General features: G+C 38.7%; 1 protein-coding gene across 6 annotated transcripts in view; it reads left to right on the top strand.

Annotated features, from left to right (window-relative positions):
* The first annotated feature begins 274 nt into the window (after positions 1 to 274).
* The window catches only part of Swt1 (SWT1 RNA endoribonuclease homolog), a 51,121-nt gene continuing 37,760 nt past the window's right edge, over positions 275 to 13,635 (top strand). For 5 of the 6 annotated variants that reach the window (XR_007830780.1, XR_007830781.1, XM_051147549.1 and 2 more), the window contains exons 1-6: positions 275 to 397; positions 2,085 to 2,171; positions 4,149 to 4,232; positions 6,741 to 6,796; positions 8,176 to 8,866; positions 11,907 to 11,966. Coding sequence is in view for 4 of the 6 variants with exons in the window: in XM_051147549.1 (XP_051003506.1) it covers positions 344 to 397; positions 2,085 to 2,171; positions 4,149 to 4,232; positions 6,741 to 6,796; positions 8,176 to 8,866; positions 11,907 to 11,966 (1,032 nt within the window). In the remaining 2 variants the exon portion in view is untranslated. The remainder of the gene's footprint in view (positions 398 to 2,084; positions 2,172 to 4,148; positions 4,233 to 6,740; positions 6,797 to 8,175; positions 8,867 to 11,906; positions 11,967 to 13,635) is intronic. The other variant, XM_051147552.1, reaches the window with a different exon arrangement.

Here is a 13,635-nt window from a genome sequence, read left to right as displayed (position 1 = left end):
TTGTTGATTGTTCATATGTTGATGTTTAAACTCCCCCCTCCTTCAGCATTTTTCTTCAAGTTCATTAAATCTTACTTATTTTATTTGGTTTGGTTTCCTTGAGACAGGGTCTCAGTGTGTAGCCTGTCACTGCCTCCCAAACGCTGGGAGACCATATTTTATACTTCAACTATTTAGGTCACAAATGAACAGGAACAATTGGAATTACTTGGTTTATAGCCTTTCCTATATTAATATTGTCACTGCCAGCTATTACCCGTTCTTTGGACTTCACTTTCATGTTGTCCTGCCCCAACAGATCTGGTGATGCTTCCAGTCTTTGGCCACCATATCCCAGCACAGGATGCTGCTCTGTACTACCAGTGCCCACAAGCTTGAGACTGTTTATGACCATAAGGTATGGCTATGCTTGTCTTACAATTTCCTTTCTGTGTTTTTTTGGGGTGTGTGTTTTGTTGGTCATCTGCTAATGGTATTGATTTGGTCTAAAGCAGGGCTGGAAAAGTAAAGGAAATGGACAGAGAACCTGTGATTTAGGAAAGAGTTGGAAATAGCTCAGAATAAAAAAGTTGATACAGTGATAAATTCACGCATCCATTCACCCAGTCATTCCTGAATATTTCTCTAGTTTTTGCTTTGTTCTTTTATATAGTCTTACTCTGAAGAACTTAGTATGTAGCTGTCTGGTCTAGGACTTGTAGCCATCCTCTTGCTGTAGCTTCCGAAGTGCTGGGATTCTAGGCTTGTTCTATCTCTTAAGCCTGTCTCTACCTTCCAAATTTTTAATGCAGCACAATTTTCAAGGAACTCTAGGTCTGGTAGAAAGCTAACCATATAGGTATTTCTTTAGATTCTACTATATACAACCTTGTTCAAAGTATTTTAACATTTTTATTACTTATTGTGAGTGCATAAGTGTGGGAGCGTGCGTGTCACAGTGTGTGTGTAGAAATGAGAGGACACTCCAACCATGGGTTTAGTAGATGAAACTCAGGTCATCAGGCTTGTACAGGAAACACTTTTATCCACTTAAGCCATCTCACCAGCCTAAAAGTACTTTTCATATCTACTGTACTCTTCGGCTCCTTAAAAATTGTTCTAGGATATGTTGTCTCTAATCTACATAAGATGAAACTGGGGCTTAGGAAAATGTATGCAGCTTGTTTGAAGTGTCACATAGAGAGTGACAGTATGTTGAGAAATGAAGAATTATGGTTATTCTGATTTCAGGTGTGGGTAGGGCAAAATAAGCAATCTTTTAGGCGGCAAAAAATGCTGATCTGATGCTTAAGGGAGAAGGCAGGGGTTCAAGGCATTGTTCTGAGGACCTTTCTGAAAGTTGACTGATGAAGCCGAATGGGCAGATCTTCATGCAAGAGAGTATAACACTGAGAAACAGTGAGAGAACTGCGTCTTGAAAGTGACTAGAAATTTTTGCTGTGTAGAGTGCCTTTAAAACTCCCATCAAGGGCTGGAGAGATGGCTCAGCAGTTAAGAGCACTGGCTGCTCTTCCAGAGGTCCTGAGTTCAATTCCCAGCACCCACATGACAGCTCACAACTGTCTGTAACTCCAGTTCCAGAGGATCTGACACCCTCTCACAGACACACATAGAGGCAAAACACCATGTAAATAACATAAATAAATTATTTTAAAAAGAAATAAAGCTCCCATCAAGGGCAAAGCTTGTTGTGATTCAGATAAGCCTCCCTCCCCTTGGAGCTCACTGTCTTTGGAAACTGTAGGGCTGTCTGATAGCCAGAAGATAAACGCCCTTAGGTGTGTTTTTTGGGGGAAGTGTTGTCTTGCAGAAGCTCTGACCCTTAGTATCATAAAGCTCTAGATAAGCCTGACCCTCCCAGTGAAACAGAGCTGTTATCTTTCCTCAGTGACAGGAACCAGCGTCCCTGTGAGGCCCTGTTCACTGCTCTTTTCCAGAACCTCCAAGTTTTAGCTTTCTCTGCGCTGGATGTGGCAAGGAAATGAAAATCATTTTGTAAAACTTCCGTCCTGTATAACTAAGGGAGGAGTGGATTGTGATATACTTTTTATTGTGGTAAAAATTGTTTTGAATGTTTATTTTAGTTTCTCAAGATGTCTACTAAAGAATCTTGTGGGAAAGAAGAAAAGTCTCAGAAAAAACAGACCACCTCTTCACTAACTTTTGATGAAGTAAGAATTTTAATTTGCTGACTTAATGATACCTTATTTTTAAAACCTATGTAATTTTTTAAAAACCACCTTAATTTTACAGTGAGATATAAAAATTCATTGCAGATTTGTGAGGTAGTTACTTTTATTGTCCAAGTCACAGGTGAGAAATTGAGGCTTGGAGAGTAGTTTCCTTGCTGGTCCTCCTGAGTGTGCTCTCTGCAAGGCTCCATCAGTTAACCATGAGAGCCTTGACGTCCCAGCCATGTTTGCTGTAGTTGATTATGCCTTTTGCTTGAAACACTTTCCAGACTTGACTTCTGAGATACTTTGCTTTATTAGTTTTCTCTATCTTTTGATGACTATTTCTCAGATTTCTTTTTTTTTAATTAATTATTATTCACTTTACATTCCAATTGTAGCCCCCTCCCTTCTCTCTTGGTCCTACCTCCCTCCCTCTTCCTCCATCCCCCTTCCCTATTCCTCAGAAAAGGGGAGCCCCCACCTGCCTCAGCCCACTAAGTTGCATCAGGACTGAGCATGCTCTCTTCCTTTGACCTGGCAAGGCAGGTTCCTTGCTGGTTCCTCCATATTTTTTTTTTTCTTGAAGCAGGATCTTTAAGGCATTGTTACTGTAGCACAGTCTGGCCCCACCCCCACCCCCAACACCTTAAACCCATTCTCCTATTTTAGTTGTCCTAAGAGCTGGGATTATGGGTATGTGTCACTACACACAGCTCTTAGCTCTCTCTCTTTCCTTCCTTTATTTCCTCCTCCTACCCCCGTCCCCCAAGACAGAGTGTTTTTACATATAACCTGACTCTCCTGGAACTCTGTGTGTAGACCAGGCTGATTTTGAACCCTCTGCCTCCCAAGTACTGGGATTAAAGGGGTGGACCAGTACTGGAAGCAGCTTTCTTGCTCATTTTGTTAAGCTATAACCTTTCAAGTACCCAAGTTCAGCTTTCCTCATATAGTAAATTACAGTTCCATTCTTTTGGCTTAGGAAAACTTGGTAGTTAGCCTGTATCTGCAGCTAGTGTGTAATCAGTTTCTGTCAGTTTTCTCTTTTTAACATATTCAGAGTCTCATTAATTCCTTTCTTGCTGTTACTTTGATCTAAGCAAAGAACTTCTTTTCTTTAGTTATTTCACTGGTTTCTAAATTCCTCTCCACGTCACTGCCTTGGCTTCCTCATGGTTTTTTCATAACACAGTGGCCTATGTGGTCCTGTTACAATATAAGTCAGGTTATGTCACTCCTTTCTCTGTACTTTCTGGAGGTTTTCCATGTTAAAATCCCCTCTGGGACTGGGAAGGCCATCTACTCTCCTGACTTCCTGTACCATTACTTTCTGGAGTGTTGGATTACAAGTGTGGGCCACTGTGTTGGTGTGTGCTGTTAGACAAGCAGTCTACTGCCTGAGCTGTGTCCCTGGCCCTTGCTTTCTCGCTTAGGTCTCCATTCCCTGTCAGCTTATCAGTGGAGCTGTTTAATAAACACATTCAAAAATTGCTGATCTCCCTACTAATACCTCTCCACCTTCTCTATTTCATCTGAGGTGTCATCTGACGTGCTAACATATAGTCATGTTTCTGTATTAGATCCTAGCCTTTATGGAGGCAAGAATTTAGGGGTTTTGTTTTTGTTTTTTAAGACGTAGCTCATGATGTGCTATATCTTTGGTAAAATAGAAGAGAGTTCATACAACGTTGTCTTTTTCAGCCTTTTGAGTTCAAGATCCACTGAAAATGGGACATAAGTTGTACCTCATGGACTGAACCCCGCTGTGGCAGTGCTGTCCACACTGACTGCACACAGTGCACCCGAGGCAGATAACTTCTCCTTGAGTCCTCCTTCTGGTTGAATCTCCCTTCTTACTGCCTCTCAGTATTCTCAGAGCTCAGCTTTGAATGAGAATATCAGTTTTTGATAGTGATGAAGTCTGGCTTTATTTTGTGCTTTTCTGTTAATTTTTCTCCTGAATGGCATTCTTAGGACAAGAAGGAGGAGGAGATCTCAACAGGCTCCTCTAGTTCAGTGCACTGTGTTAAACCTGCTCCAACCAAGAAGAGAAAACTGGTTAGTGTTTAGATACCATAACTGAATATTATTTTTCTCATAGTTTCAATTTATTTTCAAGAGATTGACTTTCACTATATTGCTGAAGCTGGCTTTGAACTCTTGGGTGAATCAGTCCTTCTGCGTTACTCTTTAGGTAGTTGGTTTGAGACACTCAGTACACTTGGACATAGTAAAGTTTTATGGTAGAAAATTTCTCTTTGTATTTTTCTGTAATTTTTTCTATTGTGTTTACTTAGTGAAAACCAATAGAAAACCAGTGTTTTTGTTTTGTTTTTTAACTTTCCAAAAGTTATTTATCAGGATTTTACTTTTTTGTCCATGTGGGTGTGTGCATATGTATGTGAAGGCAAGAAATCAGCATTGGATACATTCCTCAGTCGTTCTTGTCTTACTGTCTGAAGCAGTCTCTCAGTAAACCTAGAGCTTATTGGTTTGGCTAGGCTGGTTGGCCAGTGAGCTCCCCGGATTCACTTGTCTTCACCTCTGCAGTGCTAGGTCACACTTGGTGCAAATTTGAGGTTAGCCTGGCTACACAGTTATCGTTCAGCCTGGGGTATAGAGTGATATTGCCAGTTCCAAAGTAAAGAAGGAAAGAAAGAAGGAGGGAGGGAGAGGGAAGGAAACAGTAAAAAATATGTTATAAAAGATTAAGTTGTTATTGTTTTTCCAAGACAGGGTTTCTCTGTGTAGCCTTGGCTGTCCTAGACTTGCTTTGTAGACCAGGCTGGCCTCGAACTCACAGTGATCCGCCTGCCTCTGCCTCCTGAGTGCTGGGATTAAAGGTGTGCACCACCACCGCCCAGCTCCTACGATAGCAGTTTAAAACACACATTATTGAATGTACAAAATAACATTTTTGTGTTTTTCTATGAATTTTTACTATGTAACTTAAATTTTTTTCTTTAAAAGTTTTTGTTAAAAACCAAGACACCTCGGTGGTGCACACCTTTAATACGAGCATTAGGGGGGCAAAGGCAGGCAAATCTCTGTGAGTTTGAGGCCAGCCTGATATACAAAGCAAGTCCAGAATAGCCAAGACTACGGCAGAGAAGCCTTGTCTCAAAACAAAACAAAATATAAAAACAGAAAAGAAAAAACAAAACAAAAACCTAAACAAAAAAAACTAAATTAAACCAAAAATTCTAAGACTCGTGGACGTACACAGACATACTAGCCAGTCCCATGCGGGAATAGGAGTCAGAAGTAGCACAGGGCACCTCTGTGATATCAGTGTTTTCTTCTGCCACACCTCCAGAGACTTGCCTGGGACTTTTCTTGAGGGTTATCACTTTAAGAAATTTATTTGTAGTTAGCAGACAATATATTGCATGCAGCATGAACATTTTTCTATTAATGGAAACATTTTGGTATTGTGGGCTGTGTTTTTTAAAGCTTTTATGTAGCTTGTTGAGGTCTGCAAAAGCTGCTGCTGTATCGTTCACTGAGCATTTTCTTGAGAGTTGTTTGTATTTTTCTGAGGTTTCCTTTTCTCGTGACTTTTTGCAGCCATGCATTCTTTTCCAGTTTCATCATGGAGTAACTGTTACATGTGTGGTCTGTTGCTGATGAAAAATATGTGGCATATGACTGATTAAATTTGTTTCAGTTTATTATTTTTTATATCATTGTTAGTGCTGGGAATCAAACCCAAGGCCTTGTACATGCTGCATGTACACACTGCCAGGCTCAATGTTCTTATTTGTCCCCTGCCAAATTAAATTTGGTCTAATCTTAACTATAAAATTTATCCCCTCCTCACTGCCCTTTTCCCTCTCCTTTGCTTCTTGACAGACTCCCTTTCCCTCTAGCTTGGCTGATTGATTTATTTTTTCTGCTGAATTCATATTACTTACTGCTTTCAATCTTTCCCATTTGTTCTACTAATCTTTTCCTATGACTGTCTTCTGTCTTTTAATGGTAGATGTTTTAAACTTTTAGAAAATACTGTTATTTTACTCTGATATTTAGTTATATCCTTATAATTAGGCTATTTGTATATTCTTTATGTCTTTATCTTTTTGTGTCTGGATCCTCTGATGGGATGGTAGAATTGAGTCAGACAGATGTGTTTCAGATCATGACAGTGCTACTAACTTCCACTGTGATGATCAGAAAGATGCCAAGCTCAGCCAGGCATGGTAGCACTCATCTGTAATCCCAGAACTCAGGGAGGTAGAGACAGGCAGATCTGTGAGTTTGAGGCTATCCTGGTCTACAAAGCAAGCCCAAGACAGCCAAGGCTATACAGAGAAACCCTGTCTCGAAAAACCAATACATGAATGAATGAATGAATGAGAGAAAGAAAGAAAGAAAGAAAATACCAAGCTCTGTAAACTTTGGGTGCTTTGTCTGTAATAAAGATGATAATGTCTGCTCCAAGATGATTAGAAAGGTTAAGTACATTATTATGGTCTTCTACTCACGAGCACAGATGTCTCCATTTTTCTTCCTGCTAACTGTAGCAACATACACAATTTATATTTTCTAAATATTTTTTAATTTCAGAAACCTGATGATACAGACATTGTATATTATAATTCAAACAAGCAAGGTCTGAAAAGGTAAATTCTCTCTTTTTTTTTTTATATCTTTACACAGTGTTAGCTCAGAATTAGTGAGACTAAAAACAGTTTATTTTCAGTATTGGGGATTGAACCCCAGTATCTTTTGTATGCTAGGCAAGCACTCTATTATTGGGCTGTATCCCCACCCTTGGGATTTAGGGACAGAGTGCTGCTATGTACATAGACCAGGCTGGCCTGGGTCGTCCCGTGTGGCCTAGGTTAAATCTTGAACTCAAGATTCTCTTGCCTTATCTTGAGCCACCATGATAAAAATCAGGACTAAATATTTGTTTATTTAAATTTTAATTACTTTTATGTTTATTCATTTTATGTTTGGGGCATGTATGTGCTCCTTGGTGTGTATGTGAAGGTCACAGAACAACTTGCAGGAGCAGTTTGTTTTCCCTCACTATGTGAGTTCCAGGCATTGAACTCAAGTTGTCAGGCTTGGTGGTGGCAAGTATCCTCACCCACTGAAGCCACCTTGCTGGCCCTAGACTAAATGTTTAAATTTGGAAAACATTTTATTTACTTTGATTACTACTGTTCTGCAGGCAAATATTTCTGGTAATATCATAGATTACTAGAAGTTTAAGAAAAAGTTGAGTGAAATGAAAAACCATCAAAACTGTTTTATAATTCCCTCAGACACAGTATAGATTATTGTTAACTCTAGGGACTTGGTTTTGATATATAATTATAAAATAGATACCTTTATTGTGTTTATTAGTAGAGAATTTGTGAAGCTAATTTCAAAATGATGTATAGATTATATGTTAATTTAACCATCATGTGATTACAACTAAAGATGTGAAGAATGATGGTAGAGACAAGGAAATTAGGTTTTTTTAAAAAACCTAAAAAAGTTAAGAAATTTGTTAGCCAGGCTTGGTGCCGCAAGCCTGTAATCCCAACACTTGAGAGGCAGAGGCCGGTAGGTCTCTGTCAGTTCAAGGCCAGCTTGGTCTACAAAGTAAGTTCAGGACAGCCAAGGCTACACAGAGAAACCCTGTTTCCAAAAACCAAAACCAAAACCAAAACCAAATCTCCCTTGCAAAAAAAAAAAAAAAAAAAAAAAGAAAGAAAGAAAGAAAAAAAAAAAAGAAATTTCTTGTTAATAAGAGGATAAATATAAAAAGTATTATATGCACATTAAGTTAAAGACAGTTATGAGCTATTCAGTATGGGTACTGGGAATGAAGCTCAGGCCCTCTGTGTGAGCAATACGAACTCTTAAGCACTGAGCTATCTTTCCAGCCCTGTTTCTTACATTTTTAAGAAGTCTAGAACCAGCCCAGCTAACTGTAATATAATGACACATTGTAACAGTATGTATAACAAATATAACTAATCCAAGTTTCTGTACTGCTTTATAGATTGAATGTGGAAGTTGACACACCTAGAAAGAGACCAAAATTCAGTTCTGCAACTGGTGTAGCATCGTATTCAAATAATAATCAAATTGCTTCACAGAGTTGTTCATCAAGTAGAACTAAAGATACTAAACTTAAAGATAGTAAATTGACAAATATTGGAAGTAAGCTTGATTATGAGGTAAAAAACTATAACAACTTTAAAATTACCGAAGATATAAAATCTAAAGCTGAAGGCCAGACAAAGGAAAAGAATTGGTCTCATTCACTTATTCAGAAGAAGATGAAAGAACTGAAAGAAAAGAGCAATAAGCTTAAAGAGAGTTGTGAAGGATTGGAGAAATGCAAGAAAAATCAACTTCCTCCGAATTACAATTTCAGCGATATAATCAAGGAACCGTTTGAATCTGAAAGAAAGAAGATCAGTTTCAAAATTCCAAAAAAATCTCCTAGCACCCTTCAGAAGCTTGTAGAAGAAAATGTCTTCAGTGTAGGTTCTAGTAAGTCAAAGACTAAGCAGGAAGAAAAGCAATGCTTGCAAAGTTACCAGATATCATCAGATCTGTCCAGGCATAAAACAGAAACCTTGTTTTCAGATTCCACACATAAGCAAGCTGTTTGTGAGGGGAAAAGAAAGTATCATCGTGAGCACCAAGAAGTGAAAGGTTCAGATGCTCAGGAAAACTGTACCCAGGTAATGTATAAAATGAAGGGTTTGGTTTTAGTAAGACTATTTAAAATTCTCAGGTTTTAGTTGCTTCTGTTATTGATGATAATCATAGAACACTGGTTCAAGTTTAGTCATGCAGATAATGTATCCATGTCTTATATTATTCTCTTTCATTCTGCTCCCTTAGGATGACATTGATAGCATCTGGATTTGGAATCATAGGGCAGTACTCAGGTTCTTGTGTTCTGGGACAAAGAACTGAACAGAGACATGTAGGTAGACTTAAACAAAGGGAGAGAATTTATTCAGAAAGGATACCATTTCAGGCAGTGACAATTTATTTGGAGAAGATAGATTTCCAAAGGGAGGAAGCTGGCCAGGACAGAGAGGAACTTTAGCAACTCAACTTCCTACCTACTGCACAAATTACACATTTTTCTTACTCTTCTGTGGACTTTCTGGCTTATGTTTAGCGCTGGACTTCTCTGTGGGTGCTCTCTTACATGTGATTTTGCATACAGCTTTATGCACTGCATTATCACATCTTAAATTAAAATCGTAAATCTCTACCCATACATTCATGGTGCTCACCTTCTCCCACATTTGTATGTCACAAGCTTTTCTTGTGCATGTGTTTATCTTACATGTAACCCTGGTGGAGGTATGTTTCTAGTCTTTGTGAGCTGGCTTCTTTCATGTACTAATGTTGATGTCTCTCTCTTGCCACAACATGAGCAGAATCCAGGCTAGAAACCTTGGCACATTCTTGCTTCTGGACTACATAATAGATTGGCATTTGTGGACCACTTTAATAACCTTTCTCTGACCTTTTCTATGGTGAATAAAATTATTTACATTTAAGAGAACTTTTAGAACTTTGAGTTATTACAACTCTAGCACTTTAAAATCTGGGTGTAGTAGCACACAACTGGAAGTTGTAGGCAGAAGTTCAAGAATTTAAGCTCACTCTCACTAATATAGTGAATTCAAATCCAGCCTGGAATGAACTACAATATGCTTTGTCCTTAAAAATAAAACATACAGAAATGTCGCACCTTGCTCGGCCAGCAAGAAAGATGCAACCACCAAGTTCTTCTCCAAGCAGTTTATTCAAGCTCTTCATGCAAGCAACTCCCCCAAACCACACCCGACATACGCTAATAAAGCATACTAGCATCCAATCAATTCACACCACATCTCGCATCCTCATAGGTCCATGAAGGCGGAACTACCGCAGGCAGTGGGCTATACCCAAATAAGGACCTGTTTGTCTTTTACTGAGGCCGCTCTGGCGATGTGCCAGGCGCCATCTTAGGGTGTGGTCCTTGGGGGCTCTCCACACAGAAAATCTGTGGCATTGCATGTCTACATAATCCCAGCACTCTGGAGGCTGAGGCAGGAGGATTGTTACAAGTTTGAGGCTATCGTGTTCTGTATAGCAAAAGAAAAGAAAAACTGAGACACACAGAAACCAAGAAAAGAGAGTGTTGGCTGGAAACCCAGGGTTCAGAAATAGATGATTTTATGCCTGTGTTGGCTTGAATGAGAATGCCTGCCATAGACTCACATGTCTGCATGCTTAGTCCCCAGTTGATGAACTGTTTACAAGGATTAGAGGTGTGTTCCTATGGGTGGGCTTTAAAATTTCTAAAGCCCACGCTAGGCCCAGTGTGTCTGCCTGCAGCCTGTGGATAGGATGTAGCTCTCAGCTGCTGCTCCAGTGCTCTGCCTGTCATTCATGATGATCATGGACTAACCCTCTGAAACTGTAAGCAAGCCCCAGTTGAATGCTTCCTTTTATAAGAGTTGCGTTGGTCACAGTGCTGTTTCATAGCAGTAGAACAGTAACTAAGACTGTCTCATAGGAAAGCCTAGTGTTTTGTTTTTCATCTTGTAGATGGAAGAGAGGGAGTGAGCAAGATAGTCACATTTTCCTATTTAGAGTCACTAATTTAGATAAACTGTTACCTCATTTAGTGTATTTAATAAAGCATAATACAGTGCAGCACCAGCTAAATGCCCACTAATGTTTCCATTTGTAATGCTCTTAGGAAGTTTCAAAGACAGTTAACATGAATGTCCTGCATTGTTAGGTGGTAGACTCACTGCCCTCTCTAGAAGTGATATGAAGTCAGAGAACAGTAAGTAGAACCGGCCGAAAGATGAAAGAAAACATGGGCACTTAGAATGTCTAGTTACAGGCAGTTCCGATCATTCTAGCTTCCAAGACACTCTTAAGAAAACCTTAAAGAAATATTAATAAGATTTAAAGTAAAAAAGTTTTTTAATATGATAAATAAAAAAAATTAAAGAGGAAAAAGGAATTATAACTCTTGTCAAAATATTAAAGTGCTGGAACAGAGTTAGGGTTTTTGGAAAGATATTTAGTCTCTGTTAGAAGACAGAAACTAAGCCAGACCCTTGGTGCTCTCACTGTGGAATACAGCTCTCTGGCTTTTGCCTTTTTTTTTTTTTTTTTTTTTTTTTTCCCTTAGCTGTAACAGTCCTTGGATTTCTCTGGTTGTTTTGTCAGATCACTTGTAAAAATGGATCGTAGCCAAAGGGCTGTGAAGAAATTTGGTGATTTCTGAATACAGTTTTTCTGCCACTGAAAACCTACTTGTTTATCTTTATGATGGAGATTCCTTAGAGTGATATATAATTGTTGGAAGATGAATATTTTAATAACTAAAAGCCTGATATGACTCACATTTTATGACTTGGTAGCACAGGACTTTTCTCTTCTAGAAATGATTTCTCATAGGGGGTCAGCTGGAGACTTTTTGTCACTGTGATGGGGGGCTGGCAAGATGGCTCAGTGGAAGAATGCACTTGCCACCAAACCTAACGACCTGGTTTTGATTCCTGGGACCCACATGATGAAAGGAGAGAGCCAACTCTCCCAAGTTGTCCTCTGATTGTCACACACATACACAGAAACACACACGTGCACACGTGTGCGCTCTTAACATGTTGGGTACCAGTTCTGGTAGCTGATGCCCTGAGTCCAGAGATGCTGTTACATGTCGTGCAAGGGTTAACTCCAAACCCTTTCTCATTTCAGAGTTTTGAAACGCCATGTTCTTCAGTGTCACCTGAGAGTATCCAAGATACAGATGAAGAGGTTACCAATGCACTTATTTACTTTGATAATTTTAAAGACATTCAAAGTTCTTTCTTTCTTCCTTTTTGGGGGGTATATGAAGGTATGGGACAGGGTCTCACTATAGCCCAGGCTGATCTCAAATTTGTGATCCTCCTGAATGCTGGAGTTACAGGTATATGCCAGGGTACCTAGCTAAGCAGTTTCTGCTTTTAATAAAATATTTTTTAAAACCTTGGCAGTGTGAAAATATGTCTCTACTTAAACTCCATAAAAGTCCTATACATCAATTTATTAGGAAGTTCAGTTTCTAAGTTTTAATTAGGTCATCAAACACCCTTTGGAGGGGCTAGGGATGTATACAGTTGGTAGAGTGTTTGTGTAGCAGTGTAAGGCTCTGGATTTGATTCTGGTACTGGGAGAAGTTTACATTTACTTGTCTTTTGCCTTTGCTTCTAATAAGCTAATCTGTTTTAAACAGAGGGTGGTGTTCATGGGCCAGAAGTTATCTTTATTTTGGTTTAATGTTACGCTTTTGCATGTGTATACCTAGAGTTGCCAAGGTGCAATGTGACACCATGTTTTTTATTTGTCTTCTCAGAAATAAGATGAAATTGTTATTGAGTGAAAAACGAAAGTCCACAGTATTTCGTCTTTTTACCTATTGCTTTATTTTCTACCTGGAGTCTTGTGGTTTATATTCATAAAATTATTGTGTATAATTTTATGTCACCTTAGTAAATTAAAATTTGCTAACTTTTTTTCTCTTCAAACAATTGTGAATAATCTTTGTTTATAATAGTTAATTGTATTTTTTGTCTTATGAGTCAGTGCCCCTTGATAGAAGACTGTTCATGTATTCTTTAAAGAGAATATATTCTCATTTCTTCTTTCTTTTAAAAATTTAAATCTGACACAGTTTCCAACTGTGTAACTCAGACTGGCCTTGTCCTTGTTGTGTAAAGAAGACTGGCCTTGAACTCATGATCTTCCAGCCTTAGCCTTCTGAGTGCTGGAATTATAGGTATGTAACACCAGCCCCAGACATAGTTTAATATTTTATATCTGAATACCATCAGGGAGATACTTCTAAAGTGAGAAGGATCTTAGGATTTATAGTTCAGAGCCAACAAGATGGCTTGTAGGTAAAGGTGTTTGGGTACATGCACTCCTGTATTCTTCTAGTACAAAATAAAGTTTTCCACCACCACCTTCCATTTATTTTAAATATATATGTGTACATTATTGCATATGTATGTATGTATATGAGTGCTCTATCTTCATGCATATCAGAAGAGGGAATTAGATCCCATGTGGTTGCTGGGAACTGAACTCAGGACTTCTGAAAGAGCAGCCAATGCTCTTAACCGCTGAGACATCTCTCCAGCCCTTTTTTGTTTTGTTTTGTTTTTAAGGTTATTTATTATGTATATAGTGTTCTGCTTGCCTGTATACCAGCAGGTGACAAGAGGGCACCAGATCTCATTACAGATAGTTGTGAGCTACCATGTGGTTGCTGGGAATTAAACTCAAGACCTCTAGAAAAACAGACAATGCTCTTAACCTCTGAGCCATCTCTCCAGCCCCACAAAATAAAATTTTAAAGTGTAATACAATTAATAATAAAATATTTAGTGTTTAGCTTCTGATAGTTGATAAACAATATTAGACATCTCAAGGACACTGGACA

Source organism: Acomys russatus, chromosome 6, assembly GCF_903995435.1.
Source record: "Acomys russatus chromosome 6, mAcoRus1.1, whole genome shotgun sequence".
NCBI lineage: Eukaryota > Metazoa > Chordata > Mammalia > Rodentia > Muridae > Acomys > Acomys russatus.
Note: the sequence above shows the minus strand (reverse complement) of the source record. Positions and strands in the feature narration are given on the sequence as shown.